At 40.4% G+C, this 24,411-nt stretch overlaps 1 protein-coding gene across 9 annotated transcripts; it reads right to left on the reverse strand.

Moving 5' to 3' along the window:
* Positions 1–509: 509 nt before the first annotated feature.
* ZBTB43 (zinc finger and BTB domain containing 43) lies at positions 510–23,283 on the reverse strand. Of its 9 annotated transcripts, none has more exons than XM_035015780.1 (3): positions 23,187–23,281; positions 19,304–19,426; positions 510–5,932 (listed from the first exon to the last, which is right to left on the reverse strand). In XM_035015780.1, exon 3 carries the CDS (start codon positions 5,907–5,909, stop codon positions 4,506–4,508), a length of 1,404 nt encoding a protein of 467 aa, XP_034871671.1. In that variant the 5' UTR covers positions 5,910–5,932; positions 19,304–19,426; positions 23,187–23,281; the 3' UTR covers positions 510–4,505. The 9 variants fall into 9 exon arrangements, with proteins under 9 accessions (XP_034871671.1, XP_034871673.1, XP_034871674.1 ...); XM_035015782.1 differs by having other exon boundaries at positions 19,304–19,423; positions 23,187–23,258; XM_035015783.1 differs by lacking the exon at positions 23,187–23,281 and adding an exon at positions 23,164–23,180.
* Positions 23,284–24,411: the final 1,128 nt, after the last annotated feature.

Below are 24,411 nucleotides of genomic sequence, written 5' to 3' on the forward strand. Positions count from 1 at the left end.
AGGACCAATCCTCTGCTGGCTAGGACAAGGAGAGGGTGTGGTCACCAAACCCTGAAGCTGTCAGACAGGAGCTGTGGCCTTAGGCAGAGGAGCCCCGCCACTGTCAACCCACACCTGGCAGAAAGGAGCCAGGGGAATGAATTCACCAACTGCTTCACCTCTAATCCGCCAAGCTCCTTCCAGAGCATCTCTGGTGGACCCTGACCAGAAGACCAGATAGATCTGCAGAGGCCAACCTCCAGAGCGAAGTACAGACTAAGGAGGGGATCTGTAGGAGCCAATAGAATATCTAGCACACCTAGGTACCTGATAGAGCTGGTGGGAGGTTAAAATGAGATAATCATCATAAATGCCTGACGCAGCAAATGCTCACTCACTACCAATTTGGTCAGACTATCCATTTGGCATTTACTTATCAAAAGGCCACAACCTAAGTTTTATTCTCAGGGGGCAAAAGCCAGGATGAAAACAAAGACATGTGGTCATATAACCAGAGTGAAAAACAAAACTTTTACAAAGTTGACGGATAACATTTATTAAAACATGTCATACAAAAGGGCATGGTCTCTTCTATAAGAAGAAAATATTAAACAGTAACATTCAATTAAGTAAAACCATGCTGTACACTGAAGACAGCAATATATAAAGACAAAACTATTCAACTTTTGCAACACAGGCATAACATTTCACAAAATATCAATAAGATATGCACCTAATGATAATCTGTTTATCATCAAATGGTTTTGTGGTCTAAGAGTCACCTGACTTGCATAAATAAAGTAATTTTCTGGAAGAAACATTGGGAACCTCATAAAAGGAAAGAAGGCAGCAGCAACTGACATAATAGGACACAGGCTTCAAGCAACACTAAAAAAAAAAAAAAAAAAGTCACATTTGCAAAACGTGTTCCAGCATCTTCCCATTGGGCACTATCAGTAGAAATTTGAAATAAGAAACATGTACCTTTAAATATATAAGTAGCAAAGAAAAAAACCCAAACAAACAAACCCTGGTTTTACTCAACAAAGTTAGCGACCCATGAAAGCAATTAAATCACAAAATTAGTGTGGCACAGATGGAGGTTTGGGGAAGGGCGTAAATATGCTGCTTGGTTTCCAGCATTCCTAAATGAGATCTTTACAAAGACAAACTCCTGGATTTGGTGTGATGAAGCCCTCCCCACCCTCGTGCAGGGGGCTGCAGCAAATCCCCCTCCCCAGGACAAACACAACTGAGCTGCTTCTGCTCCGCCCCCATGTCACTTAGGCAGCAGTTTGGGGATGCACGTGCCTCTGCAGGAAAGGGTCACTGAGACCAAGCAGCTCTCCCAAACAGCTAGAAGCTAGCGCCGGGTCAGTTTGGTTCAGCAAACGGCCACTAGAATGGAGAAGACCCTTTTGGGTAGACTCTCTGAAAGCCGTGGCCTACAGAAGGGATTAGAGGAAGGTGAGATCTAGAAATCAGAATCAACAGGCTGGGGCCCGGGAGCGCCTGAGGGTAACCCTCAGCACGTGAGGAAAGGCTACCGCAGTCCTTCCCTAGATGGCGATCCCTACTTGACCAAGTGGATTGTTGTAATGTGTAGATCTAAAATTAAAGGCACGGTATAAATACTAATGTTAAATACCACTGATGGTGCCTTGAAGCCCTTTCCCACTGGGACTGGAGAAGAACCACAGTTAAGCCTCAAAGTAGGGGACAAATACCTTGGTTGTGGGCCATCAACACGATCCCTGAAAGACTGTTTGGAAAATGTTACCCACAACTATCCAAACTCATTTGGAAGGATAAAGATTTTCTAAAGCTGAACTGAGGCTACAGAGAGAGACTATCCAACCCAGAGTGGGCAGGAGAGAAAAGGTAGTAATCCAGTACAATCTCCTAATCCTAAAAAGCAAAGTTTATAAAAATTCACTTTCACTATCCAAACTAAGGCAATCTCTGTCCCCCACTTCTCTGAACATGGCCAGCATTTCAGATGCCCAACCACCTCGCAGGGTCTAACTGACCCGATTAGCAACTCGAATTTTAAAGGAAACCCCAACTACTATAAACAACTTAAAACAGCAGATGTGAGGAACTTACACTTTTAAATTCTATACTTAGCTTCTTAGGATTTCGATAAAAGACACCTTTCTTCACAACACATGAGGTAAGTCCCAGCACAACTGACTACTTCCCAAATTGCCACCCAGGGCTGCCCACCACTCCTGGCTGAGCAAGAGTTCTTCAACATTACTCATAACAAAGGTGCTGTCCTAATTTCTGCGTAACTGAAGAACCGTGATTTTTCTAGAGTATTTTGATTTTACTTCTCAGACTCTTCTCCCAAAATGTCCCAATGCTCATTTGAATATAATCTTTAATGGGAAACCCACATCAAACCTTCCAAATCCTTAGAAAATGATATGCTAATACCATGGGAGAGGGTGATCAGCTTTTGGCAGAACAAAATGGCTTCACTGCCTTGGTACTGAAATCAGTAGCAATAAAAAAAGAATTTCTTCTCACACATAATGGCTAGGATCATCCCTAAAACCCATTGGCTTCTAACATGAAAAAACAAAAGAGAAGGAGCAATTGAGCTCTGCTTGCACAGTCACCTCTATACACATCTGTCAGGTATGCAGAGAAAGGACTGTTAACCGGTGAAATTTTGACACAAAGAGGGTATTAATGTGGCAAACAACCAAGAGGTAATATCTAGTTTCTAGGTTAAAAAAATCAATATATATATATATATTTATAATAAAGTTTTAAATACAAAGTGCTTTTTATATATCGAGAATGATACAGTGTTAATGAATAGATCCCTGTTTTGTAATGTAGACTGCAAGAGTTAACTGGTAAATAAGTACTTTCTTTCCCCTTTCCAGACAACGTTCAACAAGTAGATGCCTTTGTGGTTGGAGCTTGAGGACCAGAGGCCATTGCCAGCAATGTCTATCACACTGGAGCAAAGCCCAACTTTTGAAACAAAATTTCACCTCAAATCCAGGAAGAGTTATTTTTTATTTTAAGGAAAAAAGTTTCCACTTGGAAGTAAAAGACCAGTAATTTGTGGAAAAGCTGACATAAGAGTAGCACCCTGTCCTACCCTGGTGAGAACTTCAGGTACCTGACGCAGCTTGAAAGCATCCCGAATAGAGGCTTCCTTTTTAACCTAAAACATCTGCCCGAGCTGCAGAAAAGGTCGAAAAGAACAGCTGCTTTTCTTGCTGGTTTCTGGTGCGTACAGCTACGTGGACTTGTAAATTTATGCAGCTTTACCTAGAATTTGGGAGCATGAAATCTGTAGACTACTTTCTAAAATTAGGATTCCTTCTTTCCCCCTTTGAAAACACATTCCGGCACTCCTAAAGAACTGGCAGCATTAGCTCAGCGTGCCCCGCTAAGACTACCTCCCCCACCAGTGTATTTTCAAGACTCCTTTTGCTTGGGCAGTTGTTTTCTTCTGCCGCTCAAAATTCTGCTACTCAGCAACTCTCACTGACAGTTGGGAGTGTCACTGTATTCCCTCCATAAACTTCCGCGCACAGGTAACTCTCAGCCATGACTTCTGGCTCGTTCCCACTAACTGTGCTCACTGACTGACCTCATGAAGCATCATGATCTGAGAGAGAAACGGCTGCAGCAGCCAATGGTACCATGGCCAGAGTCAAAGCAGGCTAGACGCCTACTAGCCACAGAGCAGATCCCACTGTGTGGATGCTATAATTAAACAGGATTTGGGACAGCAAACCAATTAGAAATACCTATCTCTGGCACCCTAGAGAATTACAATGAGATACAATTGTCCAAACTAAATGTTAGTACTAAAATACAAAACTTTGCCTTATCAAGAGTCTGAAACACATCGTGACAGTGGCGTCTTAACAGAAATTGAAGCTTGTACCGTAAGTTATTTGTTTTATACTTAGAACATCACCCTCTTAGCATCTCCATAGTTTTTAGTTAAAATACCCTTTAGAGAAAATAAAACCAGAGAGCTGTTAATCACTTTCGCATCCTAGGAATCACATTATTTGTAGCTTTTACATTAAGTAGCATTTCATTCAGTGAGGCAGCTACCAAAACAAATCCACATTACCTAAGTTATCTATGGTGAGAGCTAAATAAAATCCCAACATGACCTTGTAACGAGTGATCAAAATCTGCTGCCACCTGAAACAGAACTGGTAGGCTGGAGTCCAGTTCCAAGTGCAGGTGTCTCGATCACCAAGTCCACCTGCCTCCATCACAACAACGGGCCTGAAGTTTTACCTCGCCAGCTGGGAGGTGGGTTAACTTCTCCCCATTACCCACTCCAGGCCTGGACAGGAACATACAAATTTGAGGAATTAGATTTTTAAATTGGCCTACTTAGAGCTGGTCTTTCAGAAATATCTTCCATTTTTTTTTAAGCTCCTCTCATAATAGCAAGTAGCACGCATCATCTGTGCCCAGATTTGCATAATTACCATAGTTTATTTTTGTGCCTGCCACTCAAGGGCCAGATCCTATTTTTAGTTAGCCTCAGTCGTATTCTGCTCAGCCTTTGCAGCTTCGTAGGACTTGGTACAAGAAGTCACATGCCTGTGGAAACTGTCCCTCCACATAAATCTCTTTGCACAGATATTACACTCATACGGCTTTATGCCTGTATGAATTTTCATGTGGCCCACAAGATGATGCTTCATTTTGAATTTCTTACCACAGACACCACAGCCATAAGGCCGAAGACCGAGGTGCATGCTCATGTGTCGATCTCTCTGACTCTTGTGAGTGAAACTTTTCCCACACTGACAAGGATACAGCTTGTCAGTGGCTGAGAATCCTAAGTGGGAAGCTTCTTCTTTAATCCCTGTTACCATTTCAATATTCTCACTGTAGCCTGATGCTAGGGCAGCCTCCTGTCTGTGCCCAATTAGATTCCCATCTGACCTCTCTCCAGAAAACTCTTCCATGGAAGAGCCATAGAAATCCACCTGCTCATCATAATTGCTTTCATCAGCCTGTTCATCAAACTCTGCTTCCACTTTTTTTTCCCCGACATGAAAGTCTTCCTCTACTCCTGAAGGCTGGACCGAGTGCTCTGTCTGCATGGTATTGATGGATTCAGTGACCTGGTGCTCATCATAGGGTGCGTGCACATCCATGCCCTCACATGCCTGTTCAAAGCGCTCAGGCTTCACGTGGATCCAGCGTTTGTGAGCCATTATGCTGGGCTTGCTGTACATGGGCCGGGTGTAGTGGAACTCGGCACTGTCGCTGGCCCCCTCCTCCCCATCCTGGCTCGCCATTTCCGTGCTCAGCCGGTCATGCTCTGTGGACGAGTTACTGGGAAGGTATTCGTGCTCAGTGAGCTGAGATGACAGCTCGTCTTTGGTGCTCTCCTCTTCATTCTCTCCATCCCTCAGTTCTTGGGCTTTGGGGAAATCAGCATGGCCCCCAGAGCCCAGCTCAAAGCTCTCTACCAGGCCATTGTAACTACTGCTACTTGGAGACTGGTGGTCACTGCCATGATTTAGCTTCTGACAAAGGACTGTAGGGTTTCCCTCTAAAACCTCAGTGCATTTGTCTACCACATGCCACATCTGGAGGAAGCTTGCTGCTGTTAAGTAACTAACAATTTCTGGAGCAGGCATGACTAGACGTCCTGTGTAACTAGATAAGAGAATGTTCTCAAATACCCTTGGGTTCATCACATCAGGTAAAACAATCCTCCTGCTGTTTTTCAGGAGTACCTGGTCACAAAAGTAGGGTGAACTGGCAGCAAGAACAGCTTTATGTGCCCGGAAAATGTGGCCTTGGACAACAATGGAGACATCACATAATTGTCCTTGCTGGCGCTGCTGGTTCAGTTTCTGCAGAATGGTGCTGGAAAAATCAGGAAATTCTACTCGAAAAGAGTTTGTTCCAGGCTCCATTTCATCACAAATCTTGTTCAGTGCTACAAGAGAAAGAAAAATTAGTCCTAATTCCAGCCCAAAGAGAAACTTACAGATCACTAAGAAAACTGAGACAAGTTCCATAGTTCCATCAAGTCCCCTTGCCTGTGGGCACTAGTGGGCAGAGCATTCATCCCCCAGAGCAAGACTTGCAGGTGTGAGTATGCCAGAAACAGGAACCACCCACCACTCTTCATGGTATTAACTCTTGATTTTGCCTGTCTGTGAATGAGAGAATAGAATCCACAGAGATGGATCTGTAAGCTTTATGAATCTCCTAAATAAAACAAAGTAAATATTTCTAGTCCAAACAAATACAGTACCTATCCAAATGACAGAATTTTTAAGAGACCTCAGATTCGATCCACATTTGCCAAGTTGGGGTGAGAAAGTGAGGATGGAATTGTGAGAAGGAAAAACTATGCAAAGGTTCTGAGACAAGAATGAACTCAGCAACTGTACGGAACTGCAAGACCATTAGGCTATACACCAGCCTGGGAGTGAGGGGAAATGGGGCTGAAGTGGCCAGAACAATCCTGCCTTTGGTCCTTCAGCACCACAGGGGCAAACTCACCGAAGCCCCAAACAACGTGAGTTTCTCTGGTGGCCATCAGAATTTTAGCCCTGTAGGAGCTTCTGATATGAAGCAGAATTAAATGGGAAGACAAGGTATTCCTTCTATCTGATGGTCTCCAAGTTGTTTATAGACCAAAGAGCATAGTAAATATTGTCCCTGTTACTAAATGAACTCAATCCGAAGATAAAGCTATAACAAAGAACAAAGGATTGCCTGCGTTGTTACTGTAAATATATTTTGTGGGGTAGTCAAGCATTAGAGAAAATTTCAAACAGCAACAATTAACAAGATAAACTCCGTTAGAGATCCTGCTCATACCCCATAATTCCATAGTAAATTAAAATAAACCAGTAAACCCAAGACATTTATTGGCACTGTCACCTGGCTCTAATACTATATCCAAACATTGTTAAATGCCAGATTTTCGGGGCACCTGGGTGGCTCAGTCGTTAAGCGTCTGCCTTCAGCTCAGGTCATGATCCCAAGGTCCTGGGATCGAGCCCCACATCGGGCTCCCTGCTCAGCAGGAAGCCTGCTTCTCCCTCACCCACTCCCCCTGCTTGTGTTCCTTCTCTCGCTGTGTCTCTCTCTGTCAAATAAATAAATACAATCTTTTAAAAAAGAAAAAAAGGTGTACAGTCCCTGCTATATAGTAATTACTCGAGACACATTAGTTTCTTTTCTTGGTCTTTCTCCCTATCTCTCAAAGATGACTTTCAATCTTTGGTTTTGTTTGGTTTTTTTTAATCTCATACTTAGAAAATCTGGCATTTTTTTTTTAAGATTTTATTAAAGAAATAAATAATTTATTTGACAGAGAGACAGTGAGAGAGGGAACACAAGCAGTGGGAGTGGGAGAGGGAGAAGCAGGCTTCCTGCTGAGCAGAGAGCCCAATGTGGGGCTCAATCCCAGGACCTTGGGATCATGACCTGAGCTGAAGGCAAACGCTTAATGACTGAGGCATCCAGGCGTCCCTGAACACCTTGTTTTCACTTAATCTTTATAATGACTCTGCAAATGTGGAGACTGATATTATCAGGTTTGGCTATTTCAAGTAACTTTCCCAAGGTTAAAATAAGAGCTAATTTTTATTAAATTGGGATTTGATTCTAGGTCTCTATGACTTCAAAGCCTATGCTATCTTTCCTATAACATCATTCTGCCTCTTCTAGGAAGATGCCAAAATACCAGGTTATTCATTAATAAATTCTGGAGGTAAGATAAGTGTTTTTAGAAAAAGCATTAATTTATGGCTATACCTCTTAAAACATTTCATGATAATTTAAAACAAAAATAGACTAGGAAATAAACTATTCAGGTATTTGCAATTTCAAAACGAGAAGTTTAGTAGTATATAAACGTAAGACTTAGAAGTATGGAAATTCTGAGAACTATATCTGGGTAAATAGATTCTCTACTAGATCACATCACTGTAGAATTTGGGTTTTAGCTATTTGAAAAAAAGGGGGGGAATAATACACATGTAAAGGCATTTAAAGAAAGTTGTTTAAAAAAAAAAAACCAAAATTCTTCACCATTTATTCCTATTCCCCCTCCCAAAGAAAATCACCATTAACAAACTCATATTTTTTTTTTTTTAAGATTTTATTTATTTCTGTGACAGAGAGACACAGCCAAAGAGGGAACACAAGCAGGACGAGTGGGAGAGGGAGAAGCAGGCTTCCCGCGGAGCGGGGAGCCAGCCTGATGTGGGGCTCGATCCCAGGACCCTGGGATCATGACCTGAGCCGAAGGCAGACGCTTAACGACTGAGCCACCCAGGCGCCCCAACAAACTCATATATTTCTAGAAACTTCTATGTGCATATATCAGAATAAATCATATATAGCCTTAAAAATCCTTACCCAAATGGGTTCATTACCTACATTTTAAAAAATTATTATTGTTATGTTAATCACCATACATTGCATCATTCGTTTTTGATGTAGTGTTCCATGATTCATTGTTTGAGCATAACACCCAGTGCTCCATGCAGAACGTGCCCTTTTTAATACCCATCACCAGGCTAACCCATCCCCCACCCCCCTCCCCTCTAGAACCCTCAGGTTGTTTCTCAGAGTCCAGTCTCATATGGTTCATCTCCCCCTCCGATTCCCCCCCTTCATTCTTCCCCTCCTGCTATCTTCTTCTTCTTTTTTTAACATATAATGTATTATTTGTTTCAGACATTACCTACATTTTATTCTGAATTTAGCTTTTGTCACTTAATAGATCTTGTAGAACTTCTGACATCGTATAGACTGATTGTGTCCCCCCAAATTCATGTTGAAACCTATTCCCTCGGGGTGCCTGGGTGGCTCAGTCATTAAGCATCTGCCTTTGGCTCAGGTCATGATCCCAGGGTCCTGGGATAGAGCCCTGCAGCGGGCTCCCTGCTCAGTGGGAAGCCTGCTTCTCCCTCCCCAACTCCCCCTGCTTGTGTTCCCTCTCTCGCTGTGTCTCTGTCAAATAAAATCTTAAAAAAAAACACAAAACAACCTATTCCCGCGATGTGATAGTATTTGGAGGAGGGTTTTTAGAGGTGGTGATGAGGTCACAAGGGCAGAGTCCTTATAAAAGAGACACTAGGGGCACCTGGCTGGCTCAGTTGGTACAGTATGTGACTCAATCTCAGGGCTGAGTTGAGTTCGAGCCCCACATTGAGCATAGAGTTTACTTAATAAAAAAATTAGAAAATTAAAAGAGACACAGAGACTACTTTGCCTTTTTGGCCATGTAAAGACACATGGAAAAGACAAGCTATCTATGAACGAGGGAGTGGGTCCTCCCTAGACACAGAATCTACAAGCGCTTTGACCTTGGACTTCTTAGCCTCCAGAACTCTGAGAAATAAATTTCTGTTGTTTATAAGCCACCAGTCTATGGTATTTTGTTACAGTAGCCCAAATGGACTAATGTATCACATTAGCACAGAAAGAGCTAATTCAGTTCTGTTTAATGACTATATACCTCCTGCTATATGGACATATCCTAATTTAAGCAGCTCTATTCTTACAGAATTTCAAATGTCTGGGCTTTTGAAATTATGAGCAATGCTATTGTAATATACACAATATAATTATACACCTACGCATAACTATCCTGGCATATCTTTGGAAATATCTATAAGGTAATCTCTACCAATGGAACTGCTGGGTCAAGGGCTGTGCATTTGACATTCTGATGTGTATTACACCAAGGTACTTTCCAGAAAGGTTGCACCAAGACACACTCCTACCAACAATAAACAACAGTGTCTACTCCTCCACACTCTTAACAACACCAGACATTATCAAACCAGAAAGAAAAAGTTTGCAAATCTCCTAAATTAATAATCCATGATTCATTGTGGTTTTGATCAACATTTCTTTAATTATGAATGAGAATGATATTCTTTATTCATGTTTACTGTCATTTGTTTTTCCTATAAATTATCAGTCATATTCTTTGCTCAAATAAATTGGGCAATTCATCTTACTGATTTGTAGTTTTTTTTATAAATGCAGGAAATTAACTTTGAAATGTATACAAATTACCAATCTTTGCTTTTATGGCTCCAGGGTTTTGTATGAGACATAGAAAGGCATTCCCAACTCCAAGATTATTTTTAAAAAGTAAAAAGAATTAGTTTTTTCCTCCTGGTATTATTTTTTTAAACAGCATTTAAATGTTTAATACACAAAGAGTTTGTTTTGGCATAAGGAGTAATGTTGGGATCCAGCCCTTTTCCCTCCAAAATGTCTAGCCTATTTTTCCAACACTGTTACTGAATACTAATCTTTTCCTCAAAATTTCAAGTATCTTTTATGGAATCTTAAGTGACTGAGAACAAGACTTTTAAATACAGTTCTACGAAAATCAATGTCATAAGTGGTATAGAGGAAATGGTGGAATAGGAAGCTCTAGGGATCAGTCCCTCCACCAAAACAACCAGTAAACTGTTGAATAATCAGAATCAACTATTTCAGAACTCTGGAATCTGATCAGACGCTTGTAGCAACCAAGACAATGCCGGCTGAAGAGAGAGGCTGTTGGTCCTCACTAAGAGCTATATGCATAAACCAACTATAATCCCCATTCCTTACCCCCGCACCACCCTGTGGGATAGTGGCCCACATTCCTAAAGTGGCTGGCTCATGCCAGGGAGGACAAGGATTACGTCCTTCAAAAGCTGGGGGGTTTGCATTCTGGCCAGTATAGTGGATCCACATAGCTTTGTTTTGGCCTGCTCAAGCTGCAGTGGCTTCCCCAGCGGCATTGATCATTAATTTTTTTTTTTTTATCATAAGATTTCAAAAAGATAAACACACTCCCCTGCCCATCCACCCCCAGGACCTGGGTCAAAGTATTTAAGGAAATCTGTCATGTCACAGGTTGACCACATAATGAAACTTCAGTGACTAAAAGCAACAAGGTGATATAAACTTTGTAAAATTGTTTGGAAAAATTGTCATGCAAACAGACAACTGCAGCCCTCAACAAGTAACAAAAGAAATCCCATAGGATGGGAAGAATCTGATTTCAAGAGTTACCATACTAGAATACATAAAATGTTCAAGCTCTCAACCAAAAACTATAAAAAGTATACAAAGAAAAAGGAAAATAGGTGCATTCACAAGAAAAAGAATCCATACATTGGAATTACTAGCCAAAATTGTTAAAAACATCTGCCTTGTATATGCTCAAATTGCTTAAAAAAAAAAAAAAAAAAAAAGACAAACCCAAAAAACCCACTATGGGCAAACTAAAGGAAATCAGGAGAAAAATGTCAATAAGAAGACAGAAATTATAAAAAGGAACCAAACAGAAATTCTGGAGCCAAGAAGAATAATAGCTGTGTTGTGGGCTGCGTTGTATCCCTTCAAAATTCATGTTGAAGCCCCAACTCTCCAAGTACCCTAGAATGTGACTGTTTTGGGATTGTCAGGCCTTTAAAGAGGCAATTAAAATAGGGTTGTTAGGGTGGGCCCTCATCCAATCTGACTAGTATTTTTTTAAGAAATGAAATTTGGACATACAGAGAAACATGTGAGGTGTGCACAATGTGAAGATACAGTGAAAAGGTGGCCATCTGCAAGCTGAGAAGAAAGGCCTCAGGAGAAACCAAATCTACCAACACCATGATCCTGGTCTTTTTGCCTCTGGAATTGTGAAAAAACAAATTCCTGTTATTTAAGCCATCTAGTCTGTGGTGTTTTGTTTGAAAGACATAGGAAACAAATACAAGTTGAAATAAAAAATCCACAAGAGGTGTTCAATGGCAAATTTAAATAGGCAAAAGAAAAAAAATCAGCAAACTCAAGGACAAAGCAATTGCAATTATCCAGTCAGAGGGATAGAAAGAAAAATGAAGAGGAATGAGCACAATCTGAGGTACGTGTGGGACACCATCAAATGTACCAACGTGCACAGCATGTGGGTCTCCAAAGAAAAGAAAAGGTAGAAATAGTATTAAAAGAAATATTGGTAGCAAACTTCCCAAATTTGATAAAAGACAAACCCATACATCCAAGAAGCTCAAAAAACTCCAAGCAGGGTAAAATTAAAGAGAGCCACATTAGACACACTAGAAGTTAAATAGCAGAAAGTCAAAGACAAGGGAGTTGAGAGCAGCAAGAAAGAAGTGCCTCATCACATAAAAAAGGATCTTTAATAAGATTCACAGCTAATTTTTCATCAAAGACCGTCGCGGCCAGAAGGCAGTTGTATGACATTTAAAGTGCTAGAAAAAAAAACTGTCAACTGATAATTCTCTATCTGGCAAAAGTATCCTTTCTTGAATAAAGGAGAATTTAAGACATTCCCAGATAAACAAAAGCTAAGGGCATTCATTACCATTAGACCTCCTCTACCAGAAATGATAAAAAGGGGTCCTTCAGGCTGAGATAAAAGAATACAAGGTAATAATTCCAAGGCATATGAAGGATTGAAGACCACTGATAAAGGTTAACAACATAAACATAAAAGCTGTTACCATTCTTTTGACTTATAACTCCTTTTTTCCTGTATGCTTTAAAAAGCAAATGCATAAAACAATAAATCTTATAAGTCTATGTCAATAGACAAGGTCTGAAGATGTAATCCATGACAATAACAACATGAAGGGGGAGGGACGGATTATGTAAGGAGCAGAGTGTTTGTGTACTATTGAAACTAAGTTTGGGGGTGCCAGGGTGGCTCAGTTGGTTAAGCGTCCAACTTTGATCTCGGCTCAGGTCATGATCTTGGGGTCCTGAGATGGAGCCCCAAGTGGGGCGTGCTTAAGATTCTCTCTCTCCCTCTCCACACCTCCCTATCCCCACTCAAGGGCACAACTGTGTTCTCTTAAAAAAAAAAAAAAAAAAAGAACTAAGTTTGAATTAGTCAAACTATGTTGTTGCTAAAGTTTAAGACGTTAATTGTAAACCTCAATGTAATCACTAAGAAAACAATATACATGAAAAGGAAAGAAGAAAATCAAAATGGCATACCAAAAGAAGAGTAAATAAATGTTTTTATTTTATTTTTAACTGTTTTTAAAAGGTAGTAGTAGAGGAACTGTGGAACAAAAAACATACAAGATATACAGAAAACAGCTAAATGGTAGAAGTAAATCCTTCCTTACCAGTATTTAAATGTAAATGGATTAAACTCTCCAAATAAAAGGTGGAGATTGGCAGATGGTTTATTAAAAAACATGATTTATTTATATCCTGTCTAAAAGAGACAAGTAAAATGAGAGAAAAGATATTCCATGCAAAGAGCTAGAGTGACTATATTATTATCAGACAAAATAGACTTTAAGTCAAAAAGGTTACAAGAACAAAGGACATTATATATTGATTAAAGGTTCAATCTAACAAGATGATGTAACAACCATAAACATATATGCACCTAACAAGAGAATATATATGGAACAAAATATATGAAGCAAAAATGGACAAAGTTGAAGAGAGAAACAGGCCAATCTACAACAACAGGTAGTGACTCCAATTCCTCACTTTCAGTAATGGATAGAAAAAACCCACCCTTATAGGATCTATAAGGAAATAGAGGACTTAAACAACATTACAACAAATTGATGACATCTAAAAGACAGAACACAGAATATAAAAAGTAATAAACCTCTTATACATGTTACAATATAAACACTGAAAACATTATGCTAAATCATGCTAAATGTTAACTTAAAGAAGCCAGACCAACAGGACACGTGTTGTATAATTCCACTTATGTGAAATATCTAGAATAGGCAAATTCAGAGACAAAAAAGTAGATTAGAGGTTGTCATGGGCTCAGGGGAATTAGGAATGGGAGTTACCGGGCACCTACGTGGCTCAGTCATTAAGCGTCTGCCTTCAGCTCAGGTCATGACCCCAGGGTCCTGGGATCGAGCCCCGCATCAGGCTCCCTGCTCGGCGGGAAGCCTGCTTCTCCCTCTCCCACTCCCCCCGCTTGTGTTCCCTCTCTCGCTGTGTCTCTCTCTGTCAAATAAATAAATAAAAAATCTTAAAAAAAAAAAAAAAAAGGATCAAACTATTTAGAATATTTACATAGTACAAAAATATTCAGAGCCCAGGAAAGTAAAATCCATGCCTGGCATCCAATGACAAATCACCAGGCATGCAAAGAAGCAGGAAAATATAACTCATAATAAAGAAAGAAAAAATCTGATCAACAGAAACAAACCCAGAAATGACAAATTTATGTAACTGGTAGAAAATTCTGTATTCCATATGTTTATGAAAATAGAGGAAAATTAAGCATAGTAGGTAAAGAGGGAAGCTATAAAAAAAGACCCAAATTGAATTTCTACAGATTAAACACAAATAAGCAAACACTGAGGAATAACAACACTGCAGAAAAAAGATCAGTGAACCTGAAAACACAGCAATAGAAACAACCTAAAATAAAACAGGGAGGGGAAAAAAAGGGACCAAAAAAAAAAAAGGAGAGGGGGAGGGGAAACAAAGTATCAGTGAGCCCTGAGACAATTTCAAGGCACCTAATTGGAGTCCCTGAAGGAGAGGAGGTGGAGGGTCTAAAAACTGAAATCTGAAGAATAGTCAAAAATCTTTCCAAATTTCATGAAAACAATAAACCCACACATCCAAGAACCTCAACAAATTCCAAGCACAAGAAGCATAAAGAAAACTTCACCAAGCCATACCATAATCAAATCACTTCAAACCAGTAATAAGAAAACTCTTAAAAGCAGCCAGAGGAAAAAAGAGCCATTTTGTACAGAGAACCACAGATAAAAAGGCTGCAAACCTTCTGTCAGAAACAATGTCAGTCAGGAGACAGAAGACAATGCAAGACAGGTGCCTTCAAAGTACTCAAAGAAAAAAACCTGTCGACCTATATTCTATACCCAATCAAAATAGCTTTCAAAATAAAGGCAAAATACTTGTTCAGATACAGAAACAATAATAGAATTCATCACCAAGAAGGTCAAAAGCCAAAAGAATGGGTATATGAAAACAGTAAACAAGGCAACATTATTAATATCAAAGTAAGATTAGATGTAAATAGCATCAAATGGGACAAAAGCTTATTGTTCTTATTTTTTTTGCAAGTTTATTGTTAGTCAATGAATACCATTAATTCACAGTGAGAGTTATCTCTCAAACTATGTGTAAATGTAATATAGTCGTCAGGAAACAAGAGTGACAGAAACATAATTGTAGTAAGAAATATAAATTTTCCTTTTTTAATCCTTAAACCAGGTAGGCAAAAGATAATTGGGATGCAGAAACTTAGATTGGTATCACTGGTAATGCTAATTTAAAGGAAACATACAACCTCTACAGTCTACAAATAACACATCTTTTATTAGGTTTTTATAGGACATTAAAAAAAAGTGGGCAGAGAGAGCATCAGTTATCCCCAAAGCAGAAATGCACACACAGAGCACATTGATTACATGTGATTACACAATATAATAAGTCCAGATATATTAAAGAATAAATCTTAAAAACCCCACCCAATAATTAAACAAAATTCTTAATTCTAAAACAATGAAGAAATTAAAACTGGCATGTCAAATTCACAAAATTAGGAATAAGAAATGGAATATAACGACATATAGAAACTTTAAGACAGAAGACAATTAGACAATTCCACATTAAGAAATTTTAAAATCTCATGGATAAAAAGTTTTATAGAAAAATATAAATTATCAGAATCGACCTGAGAAGAAAAAAAAATCTAAACAGATAACTGTGGAGAAATTACCAAACAGTTCAAATGATTTCCAAAAGCACACCAGGCCTAGAATAATTTATGGGAAAATTCTATAAAGCAAATTAATTCTTATGCTGTATAAACTGTTACAGAGGAATAAGAGGAGCAAGGGAATAATGGTGGGAGAAAACCTACTAATTACTTTTATTTAAACCCTGGTATCAAAATTAGACATGAAAAAACTGTAAGCCCACCTCACTTATTAACATAGAAAGAAAAATTATAAATCGCATGGCATTCTGGTTTGTTTTCTTTAATCTCTTGTGGGTCAAGTGCACTCTGAGTATGGCACATTGAAGAAACTGAGTTATTGCTCCCATCCCACTGAGGGCAAGGTCCTCACCTATGGTAAAACTACAACCCGAAAGCCAGCTCACAAGCTCTCTCTTTCACTCAAGATCACTCCTGTGCTTCCTTCTACAAGTGACAGGGTGTGGTGGGAGATAAACCTGGACAGGATTGCTGGGACTACCCTGCTAAAGGCTCAATCTGAACTTTAAATGTGGGCACTGCGGGCAGCACTGGAAACTTCTCAGTGATATGCTGTGAAATATGTTCAGGAAAGATAATCTGCTGATGCACTTAAAAGCAGGAGTAAGTGTGAAGTACAGGCTTAATTGTAAGATTTCAGCAGGGGTGCCTGGGTGGCTCAGTTGGTTAAGTGTCTGCCTTGGGCTCAGGTCATAATCCCAGAGTCCAGGGCAGGGAGCCTGCTTCTCCCTTTGCCCCTCACCCAGCTCTTGCCCTCTCTCTCAAATAAATAATAAAATCTTAAAGAAAAAAAGATTTCAGCAAATATAATCAAAGTTTGAGGCAATGAAAGTAACAGTGAGTATGGAAAAGGTAGAATTGGTAGGACTAATTGAATTGGTAAGCAGGAACATGCAAGGTAATGCAAGGCACAAATAATACCATCAAGGGAGTGAAAAGGTAACCTCCAACATGGGAGAAAATATATGCAAATCACGTAAATGTTAAGTGACCTATATCCAGAATATATTAAAAAAACTCGACAACTGAAAAATGGGCAAAGAATTTGAATAGACATTTCTCTAAAGAAGATATACAAATGAGCACACAAAAAATGCTCAAAAATCATTATTCACTAGGGAAATGCAAATTCAAACCACAATGAGATACTGCCCATTCAGATGGCTATGATAAATAAAACAGACAAAAACAAGTATTGATATAGATGTGGAAGGATCCATTATACATTGCTAGTGGGAATATAAAATGATGTGGCGACTTTGGAAAACAGTTTAGCAGTCCCTCAAAGAGTTAAACATACAGCTACCATGTAACTCAACAATTCTACTCATAGATATATTCCCAAGAGCATTGAGAACATATGATATTCACAAAAATTTACACAGGAATATCCACAACAGCATTATCCATCATGGCCAAAAGTGGAAACAACCCAAAGGTCCTCATCTGATGACTGAATAAACAGAAGGTGGTATATCCATAAAATGAAATATTATTCTTTATTCTTAAACTTTCTGCCAGAAACAATGTCAGTCAGGAGACAGTAGACAATGCAAGACAGGTGTCTTCAAAGTACTCAAAGAAAAAACCTGTCAACCTATATTCTATACCTGGATTTTTATTGCAATCTTTTGGCAATAAAAAAGAATGAAGTGCTGATAGATGTGATAACATGGCTGAACCTTGAAAACATTATGCTAAGTGAAAGAAGTTAGATACAAAAGGCCACATCTTGTATGATTCCATTTATAAGAAATGTCCAGAATAGAAACACTTATAGACAAAAAGTAAATCAGTGGCTGCCAGAAACTATGGGAAAAGGAAACGGGAGTGACTGACTGCTAACTGGGGTTTTGTTTTTTTTTTTTGGTGGTGGGGGAAATGAAAATCCTCAAATTAGATTGTGGTGATGGGTATACAGCCCACTGAATACACTAAAAAACTTTTAATTGCACGTGAATTATATCTTAATAAAGTGGTTTAAAAAATAAAGTGATGTGAAGTAAACTAGCTACCTATACTGACTACCAAGTTTCCAAACTGGGTAACTAGGAAAATGTTGTAATTAGTAGAGATAATAACAGCATCTACTATTTATTAAATGTGTGCATTGTTCCAAAATCTGTACAAAAGCACTCTATGTATTTTATCTCATTAGTCCTCAAAATAAACCACTGGATAGGTATTTTTCATTCCTATTGTATAGAATAGGAAACAAAGAGGCTAAACTACTTGCTTAAGGTCATATAACTACTGGGTGGTGCAGTTGGAATTCAAATTCAAAACACTTGCTCAGGCCCAATACAGCCTGATGTTGGTATGGAAGGTAAAGGTGAATACTATTTTCAGAAATAAACAACTGAAATAATCTATAATATACAACACATTCCTAAACTCCAGAGCAAATTATTTACCATCCTCAGACTTAATGAGGTACTAGCGATTTTATCTTGCACAGTTAAGAAAAAAACAAAAAACAAAAACAAAACCAAACCAACCTAACAGTAACAGTTCTAAAACATGCACACCTATCCCCACTCATTCCCTCCATAGTTCATGGAGGCTCCTTGGCTTTTTTTTTTTTTTTTAAGATTTTATTTATTTATTTGCCAGAGAGAGAGACAGCGAGAGAGAGAACACAAGCAGGGAGAGTGGGAGAGGGAGAAGCAGGCTCCCCGCAGAGCAGGGAACCCGATGCGGGGCTCGATCCCAGGACCTGGGATCATGACCTGAGCCGAAGGCAGATGCTTAATGACTGAGCCACCCAGGCGCCCCGGCTCTTTGGCTTTTTTAAAAGCAGGGAAAAACAGGGAAATATTGAAGAATCACCAAGCTCTAGATGACCTTCAAGGTCTCTTCCAACTTTGATGAATTTAACAGTAGCCTGTATTTATTATACAGCTAAAGAACAGTATGTCAAGTTTTACACATTATTTAAACACAATTACATGTCTGAAAAACACAGATAGCAATATAATAGGGAAGCAGACCCATCAGTCTTGAAGCCCTCCAGAGATTTCTTAATCAGAACAAAGGGTAATTTGCATGCTTACTGTAGGGAGCACATTTAAACACAGTAAATACCACTTTAGTAAATCTAAAGACTGGCACAAATGTACAAAAATACCAATACCCCATGCCTACCAAAATTCTTTATATTCGTCAAATGCTTTACAGTTCACAAAGCAGACTATGGAAACCTGGGTCTTGCAATACCCCTGAATCCTCATACTCATTTTAAAGATGAGTAAACTGAAGCTCAGGAAGGTTAAAAGACCTGCCCAATGTCATATATCTCAGAAGTGGTAGGTCAGGATTCAAATCAGTTTAATTTAACTCTTATTTTTCTAAGTTAAAAAAAAGTCACTTGGCAGAGAAATTTCTCTGAAGTTACATGCTGTAAGGGTATGATATAAAGCCGTGATTGGTCTTAAAATACGCAAGAGCTCCTCCCCAGAAGAGAAGTAAAAGAAACTGTGGTCTAGAGCAATTAAATACAACATCATTATTTTTGCTGAAAAAGAAACCATTTTAGTAAACAATTTAAAAAACTGTCTTTTTAGTAAGTTCACAGCTTACCTAATGCAAAGCTGTATTCCTGGGAAAAAGCCCGTTATGCCATGGCCATCACAAAGCAGTATGGATGAATGAGGAAGAGAAACCCATTCTCAGTTTTGTTTGAAATTAAAATCTCACTGACTTCTGAAAGAAAAAATCATGTTGAAAATGTAAAAGAGATGCTGGTGACATTTACCGTGTCCATGCGCCTTGCTAATAAATACCACAGGTGTGTGAGCAGCAGAAAGAAAACTAATTAACACTAGTATTTTTGGTTATATTAACTTCTTTGTTTCTGTGTTGTATTTTTAATTTTATTTTTTTAAAGGTTTTTATTTATTTGATGGAGAGAGAGAGCACAAGCAGGAGGAGAAGCAGGCAGAGGGTGAGGGAGAAGCAGGCTCCCTGCTGAGCAAGGAGCCTGATGTGGGACTCGATCCCAGCACCCTGGGACCATGACCGGAGCCAAAGGCAGACGCCTAACCTACTGAGCCATCCAGGCGCCCTCTGTATTGTATTTTTTAAATAGACTTTCAATTTTGAAATAATTTTAGATTTACAGAAAAGTTACAAAAAATGCCAAGAGTTCTGTACATCCCTCAACCCCTCGCCCAGTTTTGATAACATCTTATAATACCATGGCACATTGGTTAAAAATAGAAAACCAACACTGATAAATGTCTATGTACCTTTACAGAATTAAAATATCCTTTGGAAAAGTGTTTTCAGCCTCCAGACCACTGCCAATCAGCACTCCTACAGGTTTTAAGTGGAAGACTTTAGCCAAAGAACTCAGTAAAACCTATTTTATCATTTAAAAAAAAATGAGCTAGCTACTTGAAGAGGTCTGATTCTTGTCTCCCTTTAATTTTAAGCCACTGCTGAATGTTTTACTTAAAACTTCAGGGCAAACATTCCATTGTGGTAAACTCTGAGATTCAAAAGAGAAGGTATTGTTCTAACCACTAACTCCCCACTTATCAGTGATCCTGCCATTACATTACAATATAGCCAAGGAAATGGTTTTAAATGCACGCTCATACTCATTAGCATTCGGGGTAAGAAGCTCAAATCAAGAAAAAAGCAAAAGGCAGAAAACAGCACTAAGTTTCAGGAAAATGATTAGCTACAAACCGACAAAATAAAGTTTTTGTCCTAAACATGTTACAAATAAGACAAAAATCTTTCTATTTCAACTGTAAATATAAATAAGGTAAAAAGGAAAAGTTCATGAAAATGATAGAGTACATTCAACTGATTTTAAGAGGCATATTTCAAAATTTCTGCAATCAGGATGTGATGGCCAAGTGGAAATTTTAATGCTTGTCACTGCCTGAGACAATGATAGAGCATTCCTGAGAGCCTCATCAGTGTTTCTGAAGGCACAAAGGAGGACATTGTGGAAAAGTATGGACCCAACTCTGAACTGAAAAGTATTCAAAAGAGTAGGAATGTTAAAAGTTTAACAAACACTTTAACCAATTCATTTCACTTCTTTTTATTTAGGCTTTAGAATGATGTCATTTAAAAATATCTAAATAAGTTTAAATAAGTCTTCTCAATAAGAACTTTTATAAGCCTAAGGCGCCTGTGTGGCTTGGTTAAGTGGCTGCCTTCGGCTCAGGTCATGATCTCAGGGTGGGGGGATCAAGCCCCACATCAGGCTTCCTGCTCAGCCAGGAGCCTGCTTCTCCCTCTTCCTCTGCCCCTCCCCCTGCTTGTGCTCTCTCACTCTCTCCCTCAAATAAATAAAATCTTTAAAAAAAATTTTTTTAGAAGCCTAAATGATTAAAAAAGCATGTCATAGCTTAATTGGCAGTGTTTTCTCCTCCTTTGGTAGTAGAGAAAACAATCGATGGTATCTAAGATTCCATACAGTAGTAATTCAGCTGCTATATCCCGCAAGAAAGCTTGATAAACTACCATACCCGCAACCTGATAGCTTAAATAAGAGAACATAATACAAAAGCCTCCTCCATCAGAAAACACACAGGAAATGACACCTAATTTTGCATTATCATGATAACAGGGTTATTTTTCCAACCCTAAGAGTTTTCTTCATGTAAAAAGCAAAATTTCCTCAAATTTCCCATGGGTATGCAGATTTCTGCACCGAATCCAAGGAACATAGAGGGAGAAGAGCCAGGGCAGGAATCTGCCATAAGTAGAAAACTTGAGGGAAGATTTTAGCCAATTTTTTTTAACCGAACTCCTTTTCTAAGGATATTAGCTGTGAGGAGAGCAGGCATCAACAAATGTAGGCTCAACTAAATGTTCTAAGATCCACAAAATAAATTTTAAAAATCACATTTTCAAAGATCTGGTTAGTTCCAAGCTTCTCCAATGAGCAGGGTTTTTTTCCCTGTACTGTGGTAAAATATACTTAACATAAAATTTACCATTTCAAAGTGTACAATTGTGGCATTAAGCACATTCACAACATTGTGCAACCATCACCACTATCATTTCCAGAACTTTTTCATCATCCCAAACTAAAACTCTGTATCCGCTAAACAATAACGCTCCATCCCCTCCTGTGAATATAGTTTACCAGCCCCTGGTAAACTATATTCTACTTTCTGTCTCTATGAATTTGCCTATTTTACATACCTCACATAAGTGAACTCATCCGATATTTGTTCTTATGTGTCTGGCTTATTTCTCCAGTGAGTACTTTAGTAAAGCAAAGAATGAAATCCCGAATTATTAGGTTTCTTAATAATTTAACTGCACATACTGACACAATCTCTGAACTAAGCATACAGCTTTCCCAGAAATCCTGCTGTTCCATGAGCCCCAAGGGGCAGAGACTCTCAGACTGACCCTTCCTTTGCCTGTAGACAGGCCTAGTTAAGCAGCTAGAACTCAGAGAGAGTTTGGCTCCTGAGAGCCCTGGAGGCCATCCTGGAGTAAGTGGACGGAGGCTTAAAGTGGAGTGCAATCTTAAAAACCATGGGTAAGAAAAGGCAAGGATTTATCAAGCTACTTTGGCCCTGAGATGGTCTCCGGTTTGCCTGCCAGGAGGAGCTCCTGCACCCGGACACTTATGTTGGGCGACACCTGTCAGAGTTGAGGCTAGACTGCAGAGTAGTCACTGAGAATGTCACCAGCGCAGGAAGCTTCACGGGGTCATGAGTCACTTTGCATGGCTCAGAGGTCCGGGCAAGCCTGCCCTGCCCCGCCCAGACAAACCCAGTTAGGAGAGGTACAAACAAGAGAGAAAGACACAGAACTGGCAGAAACACAGATGGCCAAAGAGCAGGGCTGACACGCAGGCCATGAATGAGAGTAAAGACTGAGAGGGAAACACAGGGTTAAGAAACACAAGCAAAGTTGAGACAGAAATAAAAAGAGTCCAGATAGAGATGGGCTCAAGAGAGATAAACTGGAGAGAAATACAAAGTTGACAGGGGCAGAGTTGAGGGGCAGAAAGGGCAGGTGACAACAAGTGACAGAGGCCGCAACAGAGATGAAACAGTACTTAGAAGCAAACAGAGGCAGATACCAGCAAAGTCCGGGTGCAGCCCTTCTCCTGGCCTTGGCTCGAACCCGAGGCCGCCACGCCGCACCCACACTGCGCCCCCGAAAGGCCGGCGGACGTACCGGGGCGGGATCTCTAAGCGCTCTGGCCCGCCGAGGTCCGCCGCCGCGGGGTGACCTTGGGCGAGACTCTGCCTCGGGGGCCTTGGTGTCGCGGTCCGCGTACCGGGCTGGCTGGAGACCGCAGGAGTCGGACCAGGGTGCCGGGACTCCAACCGCCAAAGCATGGCTTAAGCATCCCGGTCTGCGGAATGGGCCTGCCGGGCCGGCGCCGCGCGCGCGCCAGGACCTGCAGAGAAACCCTTAAACCTCTCCGGCTTCCCTCCCTGCCCTCTCGCTACCTGTTGTCCCGACTCCGCCGTACCTGCTAAGGGCTCCGCGCTCACATAACCCGCCCGCCGGACACTTTCCACCACCGGCGTCAGGCCCGTTGAAGCCGTCGCCGCCGCGACCGCCTCAGCCTGCGCCTCCCGCCCCCGGAAACGCTTCCCGGTTCCGCCCCCGAAACTGCCAGTGCTTCCGGGGGTGCGTCAGAGCGAAAGCGGTGTGCGCATGCGGGACTCGCTTTCGGGGCGGGGCGTTAGGAGAGCGCGCCGTTGCCGCCGGCTACTGCGCAGCGTAACCTGGCGCCGGTCGATCGGCTTTGGGGACTGCGAGTGAGGACGCTGCTGGGAGTGAGGGAGCTGATACCAAGTCCTAACCCCTTTCAAACTTTATCTTTCTCATGCTGCCCAGCAGAGGTCTTGTCAGATCCATTTTTGCCTCCACGGTGCCTTTCGCACGTAGTGGATGCTCAGTGTACAACGAAAGGAACAGTTCCCTCTGTGTGGCAGGCGCTGTGCTGGGTCCCCCGAAGGACCTATTTTGTTCAGGTACCAGAGGAGATCCTTCGATCTCAGGGGAGGTAGATCTTCACTGCTGCTAGAAGGAATGACTCATTATTAGTCCAAACTATTCATGGTAATCTCATTAGCCAGTGGTTAGACCAGGCATAGTCATGTGACCAACTTCTGGCCCATAATATCTATCTACACATATATATATCTATATACATAGATATATATATTTTAGCAAAGTCCACTGAGACTTCTAGTTGAGTATGCTCCTTAAGTGCTTTGCCATTTTTTTTTTTTTAAGATTTTATTTATTTATTTGAGACAGACAGAATGAGAGATACAGAGAGCACATGAGAGGGGGGAGGGTCAGAGGGAGAAGCAGACTCCCTGCCGAGCAGGGAGCCCGATGCGGGACTCGATCCCGGGACTCCAGGATCATGACCTGAGCCGAAGGCAGTCGCTTAACCAACTGAGCCACCCAGGCGCCCAAGTGCTTTGCCATTTTTATTTTCTTCCTGCCTCTAAGCAGACTGAAGGTTGGAAGTTCAGTCCCAATCATGTGCCTATGATGTGACAAGCAAATGCTAAAGCTGGCAAAATGGAAGGATTGAAAGAGCCTAGGTCTCATATGACATTAAGCTACAGTTCTAGCTTACCTCTGGATGTTTCGTTGGATAAGCCTAATACATTTCTTACTTGGACTTTATTTCTAGCAATATTGTAGTCTCTTCAAATATAACAGCAACAAAATAT

The sequence above is a fragment of the Mirounga leonina genome, unplaced genomic scaffold (genome assembly GCF_011800145.1).
Source record: "Mirounga leonina isolate KUSES-001 unplaced genomic scaffold, KU_Mleo_1.0 Mir_170, whole genome shotgun sequence".
NCBI lineage: Eukaryota > Metazoa > Chordata > Mammalia > Carnivora > Phocidae > Mirounga > Mirounga leonina.

Coding starts and splice junctions, on each gene's coding strand:
- ZBTB43 (XM_035015787.1), bottom strand. CDS start 5,909: ATGGAGCCTGGAACAAACTCTTTTCGAGTAGAATTTCCTGATTTTTCC.